Genomic DNA, 22,152 nt, shown 5'->3' with positions numbered 1-22,152 from the left:
GTTGACCAGCAACTGCAGTTTATTAACAACGGCACTTATTACCATGGACAAAAAATAGACATATCATGCGTACCGATGTGACCAAGAGTTCCAAACACTGCAAGCACCTGTATTGTCATCGCGTACAGAACAAAAAAAGACTGCGGGACAAAACCTTGTTGACACAATTATGAAGAGCACTATGCTCGTAGCGCAATCTGCGGCCACTTACGCCTCGTCTCGGAGGTAGAGCTTGGGCTGCGAGCCCCTTGTTCCCTGCAGCCAGTAGAGGATGGACACCACCCCCTCGTGAGCCGATTCCATCTGTGCAGGGCTCAGCCCCTCCAGGGCCTTGGACGCCAGGCCAAGAAGGTCAACAGCCACTGGGTAAGAAAGTGGCAATGACCGACCGGGAACTCAATCGAGTGTGGTAATATTGGGTCTCTTGCATTTACAGACCCAGACTCATTACGGATAGTTTGCCGGTAGTGTGAGCATCCTCCATGTCATTGAAATTCAGAGGAGAATTGAAGGTCGCATGGCTACTCAAACAGTCCGCGGTGAGTTTGAGACTGAGAATCGAAGTGCCCCACGACATACTACAATGCGGGGTACTTAGCACAGAATGTCTACAGATTGGCTTCACCATAATAACTGACGACTCAATACCAGAATTCTCAAGAAGATGCCAGCAGTTGGCCTGAGCTCCCCACTTTAGTTTGCTAAATTTAGGCCAAGGTCGATCCAGTCTTTTTAACATTGAACATCCCTTTTCCTTGGTGGTAGCCTATGTCTATGTTGCCGCAACAATTACGTCTCACATGACTAGCATAGGATACCTTGCAGCACTATGGTGCCATCTTACAAACATACATGTAAGTATGCAAGTAAGGTATGACTATGGCAAAATGAAGTATTAAGGAGATGACAATGCGCTTAAAAAAAGTGTCCAGACAGCACCCTATAAGCAGAGCAGCGCGAGAGTTTTTTAAAATAATGATGGCTGGTGCTAGTGTACTTTTACCGAGTCACTTACGCAGATGATGACACCAGTGCGCTTTTAGTGCCTCTAGACCTTAATAAACAAAGGATATGGCTCTTCCAGTAACTGACTGCCTCCTGTTTTCGAGCATTTTCCAGTCGATAAATGAAGTACCAGACAATCAAAAGGATAGTAATAAAAAATATCCTTCATGAATTATTATTTATCATTATTTATTATTCCTGATTATTCATGAATTATTATCCAGCAGGCCGCAATGCACTTTGGCATTATCCTGTTCTCCAAATAAGCCAATGTCCCGCCGCGGTGGCTCAGTGGCTAAGGCGTTGCGCTGCTGAGCACGAAGTCGCGGGTTCGATTCCCGGCCGCGGCGGCCGCTTTTCTGATGGAGGCGAAAAGCAAAAACGCCCGTGTGTACGAGATTTCGGCTCACGTTAAAGATCCCCAGGTGGTCAAAATTAATCCGGAGCCCTCCACTACGGCGCGCCTCATCGCCTGCGTTGCGTCGGCGCGTTAAACCCCACAATCAATCAAATCAATCAAATAAGCCAATGTATAAGCACCACTTGGGTGTCGCTGTGCTTTCCCACAACAAATACACCTTGCTAGCATGACCCTCTGCAATGATTATCGTATGCCCTAGAGTACAATTTTGGGGCCTCTGTCCTGACTTAGACTTCAAGTTCTCATACTGCAGTTAAAACACTCAAATTTCAGCTTAATAGCTAAGTAATTTTTTCTAAATTAATTGTGCTGTGAATAGCCGGGAAGCAGAAGTTAGTCTCTGTGATCCCACGAAAGTACCGCAGAGTAAAAGTCCAATTAAACCGCTCACCTGCCCAGCCCTGTTCGACTTCCCAGGACTTGAGGAAGCCAACACAGGTTAGGAACACTTCTTCAATGTGGTTGTCGGAGACAAACGGCAACAGAGATCTCATCACCAGGAGCTCCGGTTTCTTTTCCCGCTTGTAGCTGCAAGAGAATGTGAAGTGAGCACTACCGGGGGGCACTTTGAGGAGCATCTAACCGTGATTTTGAAAGCATGCCATGGAGTTGAGCACAATAATAAGGACAATATGAAAAACGATAAGAACCCGATGTTAACTCGGAATTCACTTATTTTAAGTAGCAGTATGAAACAAAATGGACTTCTACTGCTAAAACCAACCATAAAAAGGACATTGCTTATGTAGCATCCCAGCAGTACTCCATTTTACTGCATTACATCAGCATCATTAGCAAAAGCTAAACATCCTACCTTTTAACTTTAGAAGCAGCCTGATGAAAAGCAACGAGTAAAAGAATTCTTACAAGCTGTCCCCAGAAGCGATGTAGTAGGAATCGCAGATTCTCCTTGCAATGCCGTCTGCTGTCAGCCGTCTCAGGAAGTACACCAGTGCCTCCAGCCACAAATTCTCCACCAAAACAGCCCTGTGAGGACCAACAAATAGGAGTGTCCGCAGAAGCTGAGCACTTTGAACAACACAGTAGTACCACACACACAAAAAAAACACCGGTTTAATTCGACCTAGAACAGAAAACACTTCCCTGTTGATGGTTTCTACTACTAGTTAAAGCCAGCAAAGTAGGCAGTGGAAGATTGAGGTCATTATCAAATATGCAGCTTTATACTTTAGTGATACGACAAATGAGCTGTATTGTACCAGAGGTAGATTGTCAGCATTTTAAGAGGGGACATGGGTCATGGAGCAATTTCTTCTATTTTTTAAGCAAACTTTGTGAAACTTGTCAGTCTTGCTGATTTTTCTCCAGTGACTTCAAATAGGTATTCCATTATTTTTTAGTCGGTCAATTCGTTCCCAAGATAATTAGAGATAATTAGCCATTTTTGGAGAAACAATAGACAAGACAGTGTTAGTCATAAAACTGTAATCTCCATATATTCCTATATTGTGAACCCTGGTGAATGCAATATAGGATGCAATTTTTTGATGCATCGCTGAAATGGGTGTTCAAAATGGTTCCTCGCCACTGGTGCCACCAAGGTTTAATGAGCTGTAAAATCAGTTCCAAGCGATGCATCAAAAAACCGATTGCTATATTACATTCACCAGGGTTCATAGTATTGGAAAATATAAAGATTACAGTTTTATGGCTAACACTGCTTGTCTATTGTTCCTCCAAATATGGCTAATTATCTCTAATTATGTTGGGAACTAATTTACCGACTAAAAAATAATGGCATATTTGAAATCAGTGGGAAAAGAGCAGCAGGACTTGAAAATTAAAAGAAATTGTTTTAGGCGACACTGTTCCCCCTAGAGAAAAGTAGCAAAGAGGTTGCTGTGAGTTTCAGGGTTAGGCGAAGTTCTTCGTGACTGAAGCTTTTAGCAAATAAAAAGTGATTGACAAATTAAGTGACTTTAATTTTTTCCCGTCACTCATTGACTGAAATTATTCTGCTTCACTGAGCGTGGGCCATTCGCCTCCATGACCATACATGTACACTGGACCACACTAAACTGAGCCAACAATGACGTGCCATTAACATCCACCACATCGTACGTCCTGAACGCAGATATCACTTACGCCCATCCGATGGTGTAAGAAATCTTCCCCATGTACAGTTTATCTCTGCTAACAGTGTGCAGAGGGCAGATGGAAATTACGTACCGGCTGACAAGAGAGTCGAAGATGTCATTCGAAAATGTCTCGATGGCGTTGTTCAAGGCCGACCGTTTCTTCACGTCCTCCCCCATATCCTCACAAGCATTGACAAATTGCTGAAAAAGAGTTCACACATGAAATCAGCGCATCATGATTCTCGTACTGTTCTAAAACATCATGCAAGACTCTCTGCCCAAAAATAGTCATTTAACACACGACGTTCTTTCTCTGAGAGGCGCGATTTCAAACAGTGGGCACAGTAAAAGTTAGGTTATGGGCCCCAGGCACTTTTCAGTGCTGGTAAAAACCCTCCAAATATATAACCGTATAGTAAAATAACTGAAGACAGAACCATTAATTTTCATACCTGCTAAAACAACGAACAAATCAGTGCAGAGAAATATGGACTAGGAGTTGTTTTGAAGTCTCACAAGCTCAGGGTAAAACCTATTTTGAGGAGATGTTAAGAAAAGTGGATCCACGCAAATGGACAGCTAAAGTGCTTATTCAGGTATGTCTATGTGAAAAGCATGGACTTGCAGTGGTTAGGCAAGACTAGAAGTCTAACAATGAAACGCGTGAAGAACAGTGAAGTAGCAAAGACAGCCAACGAAACCAAGAGAGACGCAAGGCAAACAGAAATTATTAAACGATGGGGAAAAAATGGAATTGAAAAATGTTAATAGAGATATACAATGCGGACAAGTTTGTTAGCAGAAAGGAAAACCTCAAGGATAGCTCCAAATGCACTGCTTTGCTTTATAAAACTAGGGCAAGTTACTTGAAAATGAAGGACTTTGTGGGGGAGTATACTCAAAATAATGGGGCATGCAGGGTCTGTAGAAAAGAAAGAAAAACAATTCAGTGCATTGTATCGGAATGTGATTGTATCTGCCCAAATCTATATGAGGAAAATATTTGCCTTCCTGGAGCCCAGGGGTACAAAGGTAATACAGAGCAGGTAAAATACAAGGTTGTAGAGGTGACTAAAAGAAGACTAGAATACTGATGGAGCAAAAGCGGAGAGGAAAATGTAGCACAGCATAGCTACCACTTGCTATGGACAGATTAAATTTGAGCCTGCCGCTAATAGCCACACTAAAATCAAACACAAAAAGCATACATTCACATTTATCATAAGATGCCACACATTACCACCACGATACAAAGGACAATCCATTAAAAATCAATCATCAATCACTCAAATGCAGCCAGCGCATTTCGGCAATGGTCGTAAGAGCTCAAACTGCCACAGAGCTGATGTCTAGACTACTGTAAAGGATGCACTTCGGGCATGCTTTTAACCCAGCATTTCTCGCACTCGAGAGATAATTCCCCATATCTGAGTTTGGTAGAACAATGTTTATTGCAGCATAACTGAGCTTCGCAATACTTTGAACATATTCGAGTTTTTCCACTACTGCTGCTCAACTAGTTCTGAATTGAATAGTGTATTACAGATGGAACCCTTTATAAGAGACACGTACTGAGAAGCAGTTCCCGCCTCTTATATGAGAGGTCTCTTATAAGCAGGGAAATATGTTTTCACTTACTAATCAACCCCTAGTTCAATGTATGTGCCCTAAGACTAAAATAAACACAAAAGAACACTACAGTATGTTAAAAAGGTTTATTATAATTTGATTTGTCACAAAAGTGTTTAAAATAGTTCTGAATGTTTGTTTGCTTCACGATTGAATTTGCACTGTTTTTTACAGCAGCTTCTTCAAGCTTTCCCTTCTTACACTGTCTGCAGAAGAAGCATCGCAGATGTTGAGCCCTGCAAGCCTGATGACTAGCCAGAGTGCACAGCTTCTTCCGATGTGTGCTCTGGCTATTCATCATGCTTGCAGGGCTCAACATCTGCGATGCTTCTTGAATGGGAGCTACGTAATCGGGAGAGTCCACGGCACGCTCCAGGTCTTCTTGGCTCGCACAGAACCCCGCATATGCGGTCTAGCTTGTACACTTGGTGGAAGGCTTTAACCACTTCTGTACGTTATTTCCATTGCCGGGGCTTCTCATTATCGTTTCATAGCTGAATTAACCACTCCGCATTTGCTAAAGTTTTAGTAAACAGCGACTGCACGCGTCTGTCGTGCCCTTTGATTCCACAACAGACATAACTGCAGTTAGTGACTGGTGGCACTGTATCTGAAGTTAAAATGTCTATTACAAGCGAGACTGTTTACCAAAATTCAAGGATAACTTGTCCCTTATAACCAACGATCTTCTACATCCGATGATGTCTGTTATAAAAGAGGTCAAAGTAATGGGAAAGCTTTGGCGGCCAACCACGTGGGTGAATAGTGCCTCTTATACCCGACTGTCTCTCACATCCATGCCTCTTGTAACGAGGTTCAACTGTATCCACTTTTTGTGCGACATCACAGAAGGGGTGATAACAGAAACAAAAGATGCACTTGCCCGTTTCGGGAAGCAACGGGCCAAGATCAGGTACGGGGCGCACTTGAGCAGCAAGCTGCTGCTCTTGAGGGGCTTGGCTTCGGCGTCGCACTCGGAGGTCAAGAGGTGATCAAAGACTGCCTCCGTGAAGCCTGCAACTTCTGCCAGGTGCGCCTGGTCAACGCCTTGTTGGCTGCTGGCCTTCTTGGACAGGTAGTCCTGAGTGGTGTACAGAGGGTGGTCCTCAGGGTGTTCCAAGTGTTCCGCAATCAGCTCCTGCATCACAGGAGGAATGGATGGTGCAGCACTGCAGGTGCGTGTTGATGCGCCTAGGGCTCACCACAGCATATACCTCCATGCCGAAGACACCGAGGTAACAAAGAGGACAGCTTCTCCCAGGGGAAGGAACTTCGAACCGCTTTCTTTATTTAACGTGTCAAACAGACAGAGAACTGGGGCAGTATTCTCGTTTTGTCCACTTTGTGTCCATTTAAAAAGTGTCCGTTTCGAGCAAGCCCTGATTGGCCAAAAGCGAACACCTGGATGTGACGCCATGCAAGCATGGCGGAGCTATGAGGCGCGGCTTCTCGGAGCAGACGATATGGAGCAGGCGATTTTTCGGCACCTTGTTGTTGGTTCGCTGGCAGAACAATAAACACATGAAAGATAGTTTAAAATAGGTTTAGTCATTAAAAATGTGTTGACAATAACAGTTGCACAAAAGTCGACCCAAAGCCCGCCTACAACTGGAAGTACGTCACAATAAAACGGACGCAAAACGGACAAACACGAGAATGCCGCCCCTGGAATGAATAGGTAACTTTTTTACTTTCTTTCCATTTCTCCCTATGCATGAGGGCCTTTAGGGGTATTTTTAGTAAATGAATAAATAAACAAACAAATTTTTAAACAATCCTAGTGTTATGGATATACATTTGAAACTCGCAACATCCTTCAAAGAAAACCATTTGTCAATTGTACGCTAAATGTTAGTGATCTATAGGGCTGTAGTCCATGGATTACTCTCCAAAAGAAGCTCACTTTTGAGCAAAACAACTTATTGACCCCCCTCCCACACACACACACTTTTCATCATCTTTTTTAGTGCACAGCACTTTGGCGCTTGGTACAGTGGTTTGGAAGCGACGGTGGTGGCAATGTCCACGTAACTGAGTGAACAAACGATGCACCAGAGGCATAAAGAAAACGGAGGAGGAGCATCAGGCAGAAGTGTGAGAGGGAGGGCGACACACACTGTTACGGCGTCATTTCTGATGACGACTATGTCAACACGCTCATATGGGGGTGACACGCTGCGAGATAATGGCAAAATAGCGCACGTCGTGTGCATTTGCTGATCATGCAATCACTTTCTGAGACACAGCCCATATGCACTGTGACAGAGAAGACTGCACTGTGCACAATATTCCCAGTAGTATAGTGTTCGTCTTGTAATCTTTTTTTTTGTGCTTATCTTCTACTTCATTGAGAACTAGCAAGTTAACGCTGGAATGGGGTTTCACAGGCTGAAGCGCCACCTCGGCTATAAGGCTCATCATGATTTCATGGCTATCGACTAGTTCAGACTACCTCGGCACTTGTTAATGTGCCCCAACATCTTGCACACATGACGTCTTTGTTCTCTGCCTCCACGACAAAAGCAGCTGTCATGCCAGGGTGCTGAACACAGGATGCCGTGCTCGGTAGTGCACTTCACTGGCCACCGAGTCACAGAGCCAAGTCACCTTGAGCAAAAAGCTGGTCAACTTTAGCTGAGTATGCATGGGGAAATTGCCAGGATGCATGACAAAAGTAACGGGACACGTTACTGTCACGGAGTGACGAGGTTCTAGAGCAACCACAATGTCTTCACAGGCCCCCTCAACTGAGAAGGACTTCGCAGAACAGCACAGTGATTTGCTGACAAGGGACGCCCGCATTGCAGCGACACCCTTTGTGCTTACGGAGAGGTGTGTGTTCTCCACGAGCTCCTCCCACTGCAGCGACGTGGGCAGGATGGATTCCAGGACAAGCGAGACGGTCGGGTCCAGCAACAGCGCCACGGGGTCCTGCTCCTCCTTGGGGATGGCGGCATAGATGCTCTCCAGGAACCGGCAGCAGCACCTCACCAACCCTTGGCTGGGGTGGAGAGAGTTGTGCAAGGGGGAAAAAGTGAGGGTAAAAATGCCTGCACACAAACGTTAGCCTTGTCTTTTACACCAACTGATCTGCAGTGCTGCCAAGTACTGTATTTGTACGATTCCAACGCACCTCCGATTGTAATGCGCAGAAAAGTTTACTCAGGAAAATTCTGAAAAATAATTTAGCAGCTATTCTACTACACAGATGTAAAAGATATGGCACCACGTACCTGTCAGAAGACATCTTATTTGACACACACAACTGTGACAGCAATAATTCCCTGTGCTTCATAAACTTCCTAATCGAGCTCCTGCTGGCATTAAAACTAAGGCCGGGACCATTGAAAGCCGACTTCGGTTTTGAGTCCGATTGTAACACACACGTAAATTTTAGGGCTACACTTACCGAAAAAGGGTGCGCGTTAGAATCGTGCAAATACGGTACTTTGCATGACTAGCTTTCCTAAAACTTTTTATACCAGTTTCCTTCTCCCTCACTCAAAACTGATGTTTTTACGACAATGTCAAACAATGCTTGGACTTAAGCAAGATGTACAGAGTGAGCTTGTATGGTTCCTGTTGCACTTTAATGCTCCTAAACTGACTAGTGTGATAACGTGAACGAAGCGCAATGTCTCTGTACAAAATTGACGTACTGCGCAGTTTTATTGGTTACAATTTCAGTATGAAGAGTCAGCACACCACATATTATTACAGTTTTAATGATGACAAGACTGAAGTCGTAATCATACCGTCTGTAAGAACCTCTAAGAACCTTTCAAAAACTCAAAAGCATGTAGAAATTGAGGCGAGTGCACAGGTTCCTCAAAAATTTTGGTACAGAGCTTCCGCACAGCATCCTAAACAACATTACTCCTGCTCCATGCATGAAACCTGTTTGATGACAACCTTACAAAATATATTAAACGGGGACGTACAAACAACACACATCACAGCAAAACGATATTTAGGCGGCTGTGCTGCCATAATAGAACAGTTTTTTGCGTCAGGCACACAATACTACTCAAATGAAAACGGTAAAAACTAAAATCTAGCGTAGAACTCGTCCAAAACATTGTGTTTTGCTTACTTTTCACCGCAAAAGCTGCCAAAGTTACCGAATACATTTCATAACTTTATTTTTTTGTATGTGTGGGAAAGAAATCAGGCCAGAACTTTAAAAAAGAAATGTGCACTGGTTCGAAACATCGTTCTAAGGCAGGTTGGCAGAAACAGGAAACAAAGCGTCTACCTACTTATTTTTTGTTTATTGCGAGCACTGCACGGTTAGGTGTCCATTATAATTAATGTTCAGGATGCACCTTATCACCATTTCTCGAATTATTTGGCTTGCTATGACCCGTGCCTCGCATTCAACTCACCATAAAGTAACCATAGAACATGCAACAGAACTCACCGCTTCTCTGAGGAAAGGCACATGAGTGAAGTGGAATTCAGCGCAGACGCGATCTTGTGCAGGAGGCCACCGGAGGTCAGGAATCCACCCCGCGCTTTGACTATGATAGAGATCCCTTGCTGCCACGACCAGCACACTTTTTCCTGCGTTTCTGATGTTGGAAAGAGAATGCAGTCACACACCGGTTGTCAGGCATGCACAGAGAAAATGAACGAAGAAAAGGAATTGGAGCACAAATTTTCAAGGGGCCGTGAACACAATGCAGAAGCTTGTTTCGTTAAAAAGGCTGCTCTGTCCCAATATCAATGGCACCAATTTTATCACTGTAGCAAGAAATTTGAAAGTTCTTCAACACTCCTTGCGTTTGTCTTCTTTTTCTTTCAGTCAAAAACAATTTTTTGTGGCTGGAATGAAGCTAAGTGAGTTACCAAGGGCTAGTCCTTTCAAACTGAACAAAGTTGCATTTTGTCTTCACAGCCCCTTTAGTGATAAACCCGCCTAATCAACCTCGAATGTAGGCTGCAAATCAACTTACTGCGCATTGTACATACAAAGCCATTTTCTATTTTTTGCCTCAACCCAAAACCAATTACACAGCAACTGAGAATTCAACCAACTGCATCTTAATCATCAGCAGAATGCCTTGGCCACTAAACCATTGCGACAAGTCACGCGGAACAGAAACAAAGCTGTGTAACCATGCAAAAATGGACAGCAAGACGGGCACTTTACCTGGTGTCGAGGACAAAGTATTGTGGCAGTCGAGGAGAAACAGGGCAAAGACGAATTCCTCCGATTCGGGCAGATTGCAGCATCCCTGGGCAAAACGGGAACGAAAGTTGAGGATTTAGTTGATGACCACGCAGCGATATTCCAAGAAAGAACTGCAATTACAAGCAGAGCCAACAGTGCTGTTTACACAGCAGTACACAGCTAATGGCATGCACTAAAGTAACACAGCCGAATTACAAGAATGAACTCTGGAAACTGCCGGAAAAAACACACGGCGATAGTCACCTCGTAACTCGAGAACAGCGTGTTTGTAATTTCGCAGACAAAGTCCACCGCTTTCAGGAGGTCCTTCCCTTCGGCCTGCGTGAAACCCTGCAGAGTCTTGCGAAGTGTGCTCAGGATGCTGCTCAGGTTGGACAGCGAAATAAGGGGCTCTGCAATTCGCAGAAAGTGAAACAAAGCAGTGTAAGTGAACAGCGCTAAGGCAGATGGTACATGAAAAGGGTTGCAGCAGAAGGTTAAACAGGCACAAAAGTCGTCGACAGCTTTTCACTTTCTCCAAGGTGCATCCTCCATGAGAACATTTGCACAAGGAGTGTCTTTATGCTGTTTTATGACCACACACACTATGCTCTCCTCTGGCTGCCGTTAACACAACTTGTCTACCTGTTTACAAACCACGTGCCACAAATTAGGTAAATTTTGGTTTTTCTCTTTCCATTATACATCAACTTCTCCGCAAAAAAAAAAAAAAAAACACAAATAGTCTTGAAAATTTTGTACACAGTTAATGTGACTAGTAATCATAGAATAGGGTCCCTCTTCGTTTTGTATACCAGAATGCTGAGTTACCTTGCTGTTCTTTTTAATGCAACCACACTGCCTTTCCCAAAGTCCTCTCTTTAAAGAAATTAAATGTTCTTGTTCAGAAAAGAACGCCTTGTAGGCTTGCATGTGTCGCAGGATAAGCACCCACACGAAGGCACTTCAGGGTTGCACTATGCTGCGTTGCACCATAGAGAGTTTTAAAGAGTAATAAAGAGTTCTAACACTCCGTATGCTCCGTCCTTTCCGTTCGCACAGTGTTTACTGGGACCCGACTGGGCACCTGTACATTCGTTCCAGTATGGTAAATTAGTTCCGCGGGACGGCCTTCACTATGTCCACGCAGTCGTTACAGTGGGGGGTTTTCTCCTCGCTGTTCAGAACGCGCAGGAGCAGTCGGGTCCTAGTCAACACCGTATGGACGGAACAAGCGGAGCATACGGAGTGCTAAAACTCTCTAATAACTAAAGCACCCTGTGCTTCCAGGCAGCTGGGTGGTGACAATACTATGTGTTTTAATTAAGCAATACTAGGCAAGTGGAAAATACTACCAGGTAGTTACAATACTGAGTTGAGGATTCCATGCCCAACCGTGAGCTGCATTTGTAAAATAAAAAGCGTGGGTGACAAAGGAGGACCTTGTGGGAGTCCCACAGACATGTCAAACACTGGGAGGAGAAGAGTGGTACTACCGGGGAGGTTGCCCATCTCCAGGCTTGCTCGGAGGGACCTCCACAGGAGCTCGGACTCGGACGTGGATCTGGGCACGAGCTGTGCAGACAGCTGGAGCAGCTTCTGGGCCAGGGGGCCACTCCGGAGCCACTCCTGGACCCCCGCGTGCACCCTCCAGCAGTCCAGGGACCTCTCCAGCAGGACAGCCAGCAGGTGACCATGGTCCTAGGGGCAATAACCCAAGGAGAAGCAGTCTATACCAAAGGGAAAGTTCAATTTTCAGCCCACTTTTCAGATGGAGGCAAAATGGGAAATGTCAAGATTTTAGAGCACGTAAAAAATCCCCAGGCGGTCTAAATTAACTCGGAGCCCACCACTATTATGCGCCTCATAGCCCAGGCTTCGACGTGTTAAACACCCAAAATTTGAAATTGGAATTTTTAGCCCAGGTTTGGCACCTGGATGTCAAATGCATCACAACATGAAAATTTCTCGCTATCGGCACTAAGCTGGTACATCAAACAGTGATTACACCCTAAAGAAAAAAACAAACAGCTGATATCTATCTTACAGTTGTCATAAAATTGTGTTAGGACACCATATCTTCTTAAATACAGAAATAAATAAGCATTGAAAGCTCTGCGATGTCATCAATAGTCTAAAGACTTAAAAAAAGGAAAAAGGACACCTACAAACCTGAACAATGTCAATCTAAAGCCAGCTAGTGCACTATCCCACAGTCGAAGCCATCGTAAGCATCCACGGTACTAAATGTGAAAGTGGCTACTTTAGTCAGCCTATGCCTACAGGCCATAGGCTAACTCCCACGCCTTGTGCGAGGGCAACACCACACCATCACCTCCAAGCTAGCCCTTTGATTTGTTACGCACTCCCCCTTACGTTGCAAGAAATACCTATCCCTAGATAATGCAAGGGAGAAGTGGCAGCTTTTCTGAGTAAAGTTGTGTGAGGCAAATGCTAACAAAGCTACAAAAGCACCCATGTTTCAGTTAAGGCAAAATGTTGCACAGCCTTTTGGGGTCTGTTTTTACGTAACCACCCCAGTTAAAATACTTAAAATTTGAGGTTTAAGGTGCCATAGGCTCCAAAGGCTATGAGGCAGCCCAAAGTGGAGGAATAAATGTACGCTGTCCACCAAGTACCAAATATGAACCCAGTTTCTGGCCTTTGCCTTAACCAGAAATCCAGCAGTTGCAACCAAGTATCAAACTAGCAACTCTGGGCACAGTCACAGAATGCCTTTAAAAACTTCGCAGCAATTAATAATGGGATGCGCCCCTAGCCTGGGAATGACTGAAAACTAAGAGTACAGTGGTCCTCCTTGTTATCACAACAAACTGGGTTACAGTAATGTTAGGTTGCCAACATGCAACACCGAAAAGGGCACAATGAGGGCTTGCTGAACAAACTAAAGAGGGCAACAGTCATTGCCGTCTTTTTATTCAAAAGATACATAGTCTCTAAGGTCACGCTTCAGCCTACAAGGAGGAATCTGAGTTCAATACATTTATAACCCTACCCAGTTCTTCCAAACATCAGGTCATCACGGCACACAATATGAATGCAGCCTGTCACACTTCTTGCATCTTTTTCCAGTTCCCCGGTAGACTGCTCCTCATTTCGTAGCATTTCACAAGTCTGACCATATTATATCCAGCCCCATCGACAACCTTAGCTCTGCAAGAGGTTGACTGTAAGATACTCCACGTGCTCGACGACTGCTGTAAAGTCCCACAAGGTACTCAGTTCTCGAAGACAACCTACTTCCCCCACTCAGATACACCGTGAACAGTTTTTGGTTGCACGCTAAAAAATTATTCATTCCCCAACTTCATCTACGAAGCAATTTTGGGCACTCACTAGATTTGCCGAATGATTCTGCGCGTGCTTCTTTTTGAGATATCAGCAGCAAGCACAACAGCAGGTTGTGGTACAGTCGAACCTCGTTATAGCGAACACTGACATAATGAATTATCGGATATCGGGAACTAAATATGAAGTTTGTTTGGTCACGCTTCATTTCAATGACACCTATTCTTTTGATAACGAAATCGAAACCTCGAGACCCAATCAAAATCGGCCATAACGAAGCAATATTTGGTTCCCGCGAGGCTTAAAACTCGACAGCTAGCATAATAAAAGCAAAATTTAAAAAAGTGAGACAAAACAACTGTTTTCTACTAGCTTAAGGCCCTTTATTGTGTAGACACTGTGAAAAACTTCATTGCCCTCAGACTGTGAAAAGCCACCAGGCGAAGGCCACATCCTCCTTCAAGTAAACAAGTAGGCCGGCCAGCGTTGCCGAACGTACTTTGTTCTGTTGTAATTTTACGCTCTCACGTTCCAGTCTGTTTAATTTGGAATGCCACAAGGAGACCGATAAGGACTACTTTGTTTATAGTGGGTTTAAAGACTAGAACAATGCGTTATTTATCTAGGATTGTTATTAGAGCCGACTTTTACCTCTACGGTTATAACAAATATCGGATATAATGAACTAATGTACGGCCCTGAAACTACTTCATTATAATGAGGTTCCACTGTATTGAAGAATGCCCTGTTACTCACCAGCACCGTGGAGTTGAAGAGCGCCGCCGCCTCGGCAGCATTGGTGCTGAGCGACGCAATAAGCAAGCAGTCGCCAACACGCCTGTAGTACTCTTCAGAACAGTCCTGATGGCCCACTTCGGCGAGAAGAGATCGAAACAGATTGAAGAACTCCGACACTAAGCTGCTTCCTGCCCCGCACACAACCCCCACTTCCGTTAGCACTGCTTCGATGAAACCGGCCGAAACAGAGACACGCATAAGTTCAGAGGCCGCTTCGAGGTACACCAAGCTTTCGTTGCTGCCAGGCTTAACTCTCGCCTTTTTCAGCACTTCGGCGCACACTTTCGTCGTGTTGGCCGTCGCAATGGGCAAGGCTTCCAGGGTCGAACTCTGCACGTCAAAGGAGCTCTTCCTGGACAGCGTGGAGGATTGTGCGTCCTCGGGTGCCACGAGAGTGACTTTCATCTGGCTTCTCGGACTCGACGGTGGTGCGTGAACGGCGCAGAGCAGCTTTGTTAGCCTGCGCAGCAGAGTCGCGTTGGGAGGCGACAGCGAGGTTATCTCGAGACTGAGCTCCAGGAGCCTGCTCCAGATGAGCTGGAGGCACTCCTCGTAAGACGTCTTGGTGGCCGGCTCGGCGTCTTCGGCGAGAGACTTTTGGAGCAGGAAGGAGTGCAGGCTGGCGACGTCGTAGTAGAGACGAGTTCCGGACAGCCGGCTCGAGGCGTCCGTGATGCAGGTCTTAATCACTTCAAGGAGCTGCGTGTAGTTAAAAAGAAAACAAAAATGAAAACGAGAGAAGCAACATGGCCGCACACATTTACATAGAAGTGAGAAGAACAACAATTAGTGTAAGCTTGGTAAAAAAGTTTAACAGGCTAGGCAATTCTAAAAAAAACACAAGTAGGGTGCTTATTTCAGTTGCACAGAGGGTGCCATGGTTTATAATTGAAGTAAGGAGATACTTGAAGCCTACATCAGGCTGATATGACACAGAAATTTCACAACTATAAGCCGCAAAACATTTGATGCAAATGAGCACCTTTTCGTGAACATACCGGAAGAACAGCGCGAAGATGGGATGATGAACAAGACAAAACACGTGCACCGTGACAAACAGTACTCATGTTCCTCTTTTTTTACACCGCCCTGTCTTTGTACTGTTTTTCCAGTATGTTCAGCACAAGCCAACTAGCCCAACTTAGTACCTTCATAAAAAAAACTTGCCCTGCATCTTACCTGCTCCTGCAGAACGTGATTACGGACAGCAGTGGTGCTCTCATCGCGTGCTAGGTGACGCGTGAGCACGTAGCGGAGGCACTCCATGAAAGCCTGAATGACAGCATTGCACTCCGCCACAGATGCCTGGACTTTTGGACTCAACAGTCTGCAAGGAACGGACACGCAACAGTTGGAAAAACAAAACAGCGTCGAATTTTTGCATATGAAACTCCCCTGCTCCATTATTAAGATGTTTATAACAAAGGCAGGTGCAAAGTTAAAACCAGGTGTACAATAAGAGCGGCAAAGGAATTAATTGAAATGTTTTAACATTTATTACCTTATAGAGGTTAACTTACGACTGAAATCTAGGCTTGTCTAAAATGTAAAGATTTCATTCGTTTTGCCGTACCGAAAAGGTTTTTTTGGCTACAATGACGATGCAGGATTCTTGACCTACCCAGCTATCCAATGCTTTTGCATAAAAGCGGAAATGGCTTTCTGGCACTCACTTCCCTTTTTGTCCTGTGTGCATCATTAAAAGTACAATTACACTCACCCCACAAACCAGGAAGACAAATAAACATGCACTGATAGATTTACACTTTATGCATTGCCACGCCTCTCAGCCCCCATCATCTACGGTACACACATTCTGGTGCAGTTCCAGCACTAAAAACTTGCCGAGGAGCTTTTCGGATAAAGAAATCGCTCCAAACTCACTCACCCTTCCCGAAACGCGTCGAAGAACAGCTTGTAGAAGTGAACCCCACTGCCGACCACTTCGGCGGGGACAAGGCTCAGGAAGGGGAGAAGGTTGGGGTAGATGTGGACAGCACTGCCGAAGCCACCAGCCTTGAGGACCTTCCACAGCTGAGGAAGCACAGCTTTCCTTGCATCCACGTGGGACCAGCAGTCCTGGTGGAATAAAAGGAGGACCAAGTGAATGACGGGGCATGGTAGGTTGCGCTCCAAAGATCCTCACTTTTGCTCCAAGCATTGTCGCCACTGCACAGATATAATCAGGAACACATAAACAACTTCCTGCAGCCTTTAGCAATCTAAAAGCAGCTTGAAATGTGGCAGTAGCCAAGGGGATGGTTGTGTTCTCGTTGCTGTTCGTAAAGGAAGGGGGGAGGGGGCAGGAGGCTTTATTACAATTCACTGCAAAGTGCTTCGCCGTTACCCTGTGCCCGTGTTGTGCATTGCGCAAAAGTTTGGTGTGTGGCGGTGAAGCCAGCTCATTCCGAGCTTCGACACGTATTGACAGGTCGAAGCCTGGCGGCCACACAGTGGCCCAAATCTGTTGCCAAAGCTAAGGTCTTAGAACAAAAGGGTTCCAGTGGCAACAAGTTTGACTTGTCTCTGCAATCAACGACCATCCGGTAAACTCCTCTCCCGCTTTCTTTCCAGCACGGCGTCTGCTGGCTTCTACCACGTGACCTGTGGAGGGTGTTTTGTGCATTCATACTTTTGGCGCTGTGCACAACACATGGAATGCCTGGTGACCATTGGGAATTCTGGTTACAAATAGGCACCGTTCGTGAGTGCCACGGAGGGTGCCTACGGGCTGTGCTGAGAACGTTTCTCTGCCCGTTCAAGCAGTCATGTTAGCACACCAGTGCACTGCTCCCTGTATCTTCGATGTTCTCTACTCACCATGCATTAAACAATTTAAGTTTTGCTCTTGGCTCTCCATGGTCGGATTGGTGGCAACTCCCCGCAAGCCATTCGTTCACCACGCTACCATGACATGACGGAGGTCGTTTCTTGGACGCATTCACCAATGTAACAGCTTTTTATTAAAAAATCAAGCAGTGATTTTTTTTCTTTCTCCTTGCAATCTGTGCCTTCTAGGGTGGCACGAACGAACATTATATCATAGAGCCAACCTTAACTATAGTTCAGTTAATTAAAGACAATAAACCTAATGGGATGACATAGGATAGGGGTGATGATCGGCTTTGTCACAATAATTCTCTTCCTTTGCACTTTAGCGTCAGTTATACACTGAATGCTAGCGATGCAGATCCTGTTTACATGCTTGCAAAATTGAAACATTCAGAGAATGCGCAACAAAATGCAATCTTGTCCACCCCAGTCCAACAACCTGAACAATTTAAAATTCTGGCACTGACCGAGTTTTGTTCTTCCCTTCCCTTTTTAGTTTTTTGTAGCGTTTGGAGATGCAGTGCTACAACCAAACAAGCGCAGTAATGACTTGTTAAAAAATGAAGACAGAATACAACTTTGTTCGATTTCAAAGAACCAGCATTTGGCGACTTACTGCACTTCATTACAGCCACGAAAGATGTTAAAAAAAAAAAAAGATGCAAGAAGCATTGAAAAGCTTTCAAATTTGCGCTACAGTGATGCACTATGGGCAAGTGTGACATAATATGGGCTAGCACTAAAGCATTATAAGTGCAGAGCACTTTAGGGGCACGCCTTGTCGTCGTAGGTCACTGTAACGGTCGATATCAAACGACTTCCGGAATTCGGCGGTGCTGTGAGATAACAGACCCAAGTAGAGCCTGGTGTTCCGTTGTAGGGTGTCCCGCAGAGGCTTTGACAACTAAGCAGTTTATATAGTCATAAGCATCCGAAGCTCATGAACCGCTAGCGCTTGTCATACATCTCTACGTTGTTTAGCGGAAAGAAAGCTGCAGTCACATCTGAGGCAAAATATACGTAATTAACCGGCAGCGCCCGCGTTCATTTAGTTGGGAACGCTCGTTGGGCTGGCTTTTACGATAGAAAGTGAAGGAAGGTGGCAGTGCAACGCCGGCACGTGCGGGAGGAAAAGCAAGCACAAAGAGAACAGAACTCCCGCTGGCGGAGTTCCAGGCAGGGGGCGCGAGCACTGCGAAGGCGGGAAATTCGAATTGCATTGGGTGGTAGCAGTGAGCAGATAACGGCGCCACAGCCCATTATGGCGAATCACTGCTCTGCACTTCCGACAGCTTTCACATTGAGTGGAACGGCTTTAATTTTTCCATCAGTGTGCTAACTGTACGTTACCATTCAAGTGACCCGATAAAATGGAACTAGAGGCCTCACTATCAACTGGTTCCGCTTCTTGGCAGTGGCTGTGGTAAATAACCACCAATCACATAGATGAGGTTCTGAAGAGTCACAGAGGGGTCACCAGAAAGCAGCTGGGGACTCACCACTGCTGCAGCTGTTTCTCGTAACGTCTTAATGACTTGTTTCAATTTTTCAGTAACATTGTAATCGGGACAGAGGAGTCTTTTTAATAAACCGAACTTGTATTTTGTCTCCATGCCCCCATTAATAAAACAGCACAAAGAGGTGGAAATTTTGCATTCTTTTTTTCCTTTTCTCTGAACGCTCACCTTCACCGCTGACACGACCGACAGGGCGGCCTCCCAGATGGGCACGGCGACCACAGGGTCATTCTCGGCCAGGGAGCCCAGTGTGAGAGAGCAGAGTTTGGGGCCGTACGTGCTGCACGCACTTTCCACTCGGCTCAGGGTGGACACCAGGCTGTACCAGGACTTGCGCACCTGCACCGCACAAGCGGACAACAATGAAGGAACAACACCCGCTTCCTTACTGCTGGGCATGCAACACTCAAGTTTGGTGACAGTAAAACTGACATTTTTTTTTCTGTCCCCTCCCTGTATCAGAATGGTAGCTAATTGCGGAAGTCAGTGAAGGCAATTGATAGCACCAGGCAGAAACATAAAATACAGGAAAGTTGGGCACACGATCAGTGCAAGTACGAGAGTAAGGACGTGATACATCACTCATTCTATTCTTCTACATTTCATATCGCAGCTGAGCCTTGTACGCTGCAAATGATCAGCGTTTCTGGACGTACCATCGGGTGAAACAACAAATTGGGGATGGGGACACTTGATCCAAATGATGGCAGAGAGAGTGTAGCCATCCCGATCCTGTTAAAGCTACCTACAATGTGTGCACAGACACATGGCAAATTGCTCTGGTTTGCCAACACATGCCTCTTCAAAGTGAGCGGGGAAAATTGTTGCCGACACTAACAAAAGGCCTCTGGCTTTTCGCCAACACAGAAAATTAAAAAAAAACGGTGGGGAGGATTGAAACACACCCTTGTTACAGCAATTGTGTACAACAACAAAAATATTTGGGCAGATTGGCGCTAGGTGCTTGTCCAGGATGTGTTAAAGGTATACAGTACAGGGCAATCATAACAGCACAAGTGCTAACTCCCCACATTTCTACTGATTGATTGATTGTAGGGTTTAATGCGCCGACGCAACGCAGGCAATGAGGCGCGCCGTAGGGAAGGGCTCCAGATTAATTTTGGCCATCTGAGGATCTTTAATGTGCGCCGAAACCAGACAATTTGTTTGGTTACCATGTGGCACACGTGCAGTGAGCAGGTGTTGATCGCACTCCGCGCTTGAACTTCAGTGTGCATCCGTTGCTTCAGTCAGTCAAATGATATGGCCAATGCATCCATGTGTGCCAACCTGATATAGGCTCCGAAACGATCGCAGGAGGGCGCTGCACTCTCCCCTCCGCGGGAGTACGCGGGGCTGCCACCGCTTTGGCACGTGCTTTTTTCGCTGCGCGCGTGCTGCATTTCTCACGCTAGGAAGAGGGCTGGGTAAAATTTTCTTTTGACTTATGAAAGCATGCATGTTAGCACGTGTCCAGCAAGTTCAGTTCGCAAGTCCGGCCATTGTCTTGTCGCCTGCTACAGACGCATTGTCTGCTACGCGCCGCTCGAACGGACGAGTGACCTGGCGGTTTCACGGGATGAAACGTGCTCTTGGGTGGTCATCGGCTGCCGTTTTTTTTGTCATCCAGGCGACAGCTGTGCAACTTGTCAGAGCGCATTTTTCTCTTGTTTGCTACTTTCTTCACGTGTTCCCACTTTGAACATCCGGATTTTATAGATAGCTGAAACATTGAGGAATACACGAAACATGACTACACGTCATTGATTCCCGTTAATGTAATGTTTCTAATCCTTGAAATGATCAGCTGACTCATATGAAAGACGCATTAAAAAAGCACATGCTATTGAAGGGGTGTGCTGAAAACACCGCATTTCCATTTTGCTTGTTTTTGAAGAAATTTTGTTCGCAACGTTCGTCCCACAGATTGACCCGCTGGGAGTGAGGGTGATACTGCGGCGGGAACAACAGAACATCTGGTCAGGACTCGGGCCAGGAGCCGGGGATTCAGTATAATTTTAGAACACTAGTTTGCATTTTGAAAGACTGGAAATGTAAACTGAAAGTGGAGAAGTACAAAAAAAATGTGCCACCTACTTGACCCTTCGCACCGCACCTATCCATGCTTGCCGTCTTTCCTTTTGGTAAGCTTATTTAGGAAGTCTGTAGAATCGCACCGGTGGATTCTTATTCTTCATCTTCTTGCTACTGTTGTGGCAGCCGACCACGCAACAATATTTTGGGCGACCCTTGGCTGGTTTCACCACCTCAGACATTGCGAAACGACTGCGTTTGGTGAACGGCTTTTCAGCACTCTAAGCAGACGCCCACCGGCCCGCTCTTCCGCGTCTGGCAAGTGCACGTGCAGCTCGGGGTGCACGCTGTCGCACTTCCGGACCCAATTCTATCCTTCCACACCGCCTGAGGCATCCAGCCCCCCTACTCACGAATACGAACAAAGTGACCGCCAGCCGCACAAGCCACTTAACCCAGCACGTACAAAGGGCGGCGGGAATTCCCCTGACTCCCTCGAAGTGAAAAGGACGCCACTTCGCAATAGAATCAGCGCTGCCTTCGCCCGGCAAACTTTAGCTTCGCCTCCCTGTAGAAATTTTTGTGAAGGGATCCCTCCAGGTCCGGAAGCTCAGTGTCTCAGTGACAGGAAGCTCAGTGACACCTGACAACTATTCGAATTCGCTTCGAAAGTATTCAACCCCAAGGACTATTTGCTTCGAATTCGCTTCAAACTAAAATATTACTATTCGCGCAAGCCTACTTAAAAATAAAGTGCCTTTTACTAATTTTTTTCGGTTGTTTCAGGATACGTAGAATCGGTTAGGCAAATAAAAAGAAAAACAGTATTTCTGGAAGCATTTTTTGCAAAAATACTCGGTAGGGAAAGGGTTAACTTGCCAGTGCAAAGAGGTCTGATCAAGCAAGCTGCCACCAAGAAAGAAGCCCCCCATCAAGAAGTTCGTACCATCATGTCCTTGTGCTTGGCCATCTTCCAGAACTTGGGCTCCTTGATGATGGCGTCCAACAAATGCAGGCACGGCTCAGGCAGTGGGGCGAGGTACTCCAGCACCATTTTGAGGCCCAGCAGGGCACAGGAGAGCCACCGGTGGTACTTGGCCTCCCGCTCCTCCGGCGACAGCTCTCTGGCGACAAATAAGAAAACGGTTCTCGGTACGCCCAAATCGCGGAGTTCATTTCTTCTTGTGACACGCCCTTCCACAGTGTAGCTCAACTCGACTTAATAAGGAGGGACACTTTGAGAACATTTTGGTTTTTTGTAACACGAAAGTGTTTTATGCCGGGGTCCACCAAGATCTGACTGATGTCATATCCGTCACGGAAATGACATCGCCA

The 22,152-nt window shown here is 45.7% G+C and overlaps 1 protein-coding gene across 1 annotated transcript in view; it reads right to left on the bottom strand.

Moving 5' to 3' along the window:
- Positions 1-22,152, bottom strand: part of Ltn1 (E3 ubiquitin-protein ligase listerin) — a 67,432-nt gene that overhangs the window by 26,391 nt on the left and 18,889 nt on the right. The window contains exons 6-20 of the mRNA XM_077683593.1: positions 21,764-21,941; positions 18,952-19,122; positions 16,323-16,513; positions 15,614-15,761; positions 14,393-15,133; positions 11,824-12,028; positions 10,592-10,740; positions 10,307-10,391; positions 9,575-9,725; positions 7,981-8,155; positions 6,038-6,292; positions 3,617-3,726; positions 2,294-2,413; positions 1,818-1,954; positions 212-362 (exon numbers count right to left, since the gene is read on the bottom strand). Of these exons, the coding sequence (XP_077539719.1) occupies positions 212-362; positions 1,818-1,954; positions 2,294-2,413; positions 3,617-3,726; positions 6,038-6,292; positions 7,981-8,155; positions 9,575-9,725; positions 10,307-10,391; positions 10,592-10,740; positions 11,824-12,028; positions 14,393-15,133; positions 15,614-15,761; positions 16,323-16,513; positions 18,952-19,122; positions 21,764-21,941 (2,967 nt within the window). The remainder of the gene's footprint in view (positions 1-211; positions 363-1,817; positions 1,955-2,293; positions 2,414-3,616; positions 3,727-6,037; positions 6,293-7,980; positions 8,156-9,574; positions 9,726-10,306; positions 10,392-10,591; positions 10,741-11,823; positions 12,029-14,392; positions 15,134-15,613; positions 15,762-16,322; positions 16,514-18,951; positions 19,123-21,763; positions 21,942-22,152) is intronic.

This window comes from Haemaphysalis longicornis, unplaced genomic scaffold (genome assembly GCF_048455015.1).
Source record: "Haemaphysalis longicornis isolate Haplotype H1 unplaced genomic scaffold, Haemaphysalis longicornis Haplotype H1 scaffold_9, whole genome shotgun sequence".
NCBI classification, from domain to species: domain Eukaryota; kingdom Metazoa; phylum Arthropoda; class Arachnida; order Ixodida; family Ixodidae; genus Haemaphysalis; species Haemaphysalis longicornis.
Note: the sequence above shows the minus strand (reverse complement) of the source record. Positions and strands in the feature narration are given on the sequence as shown.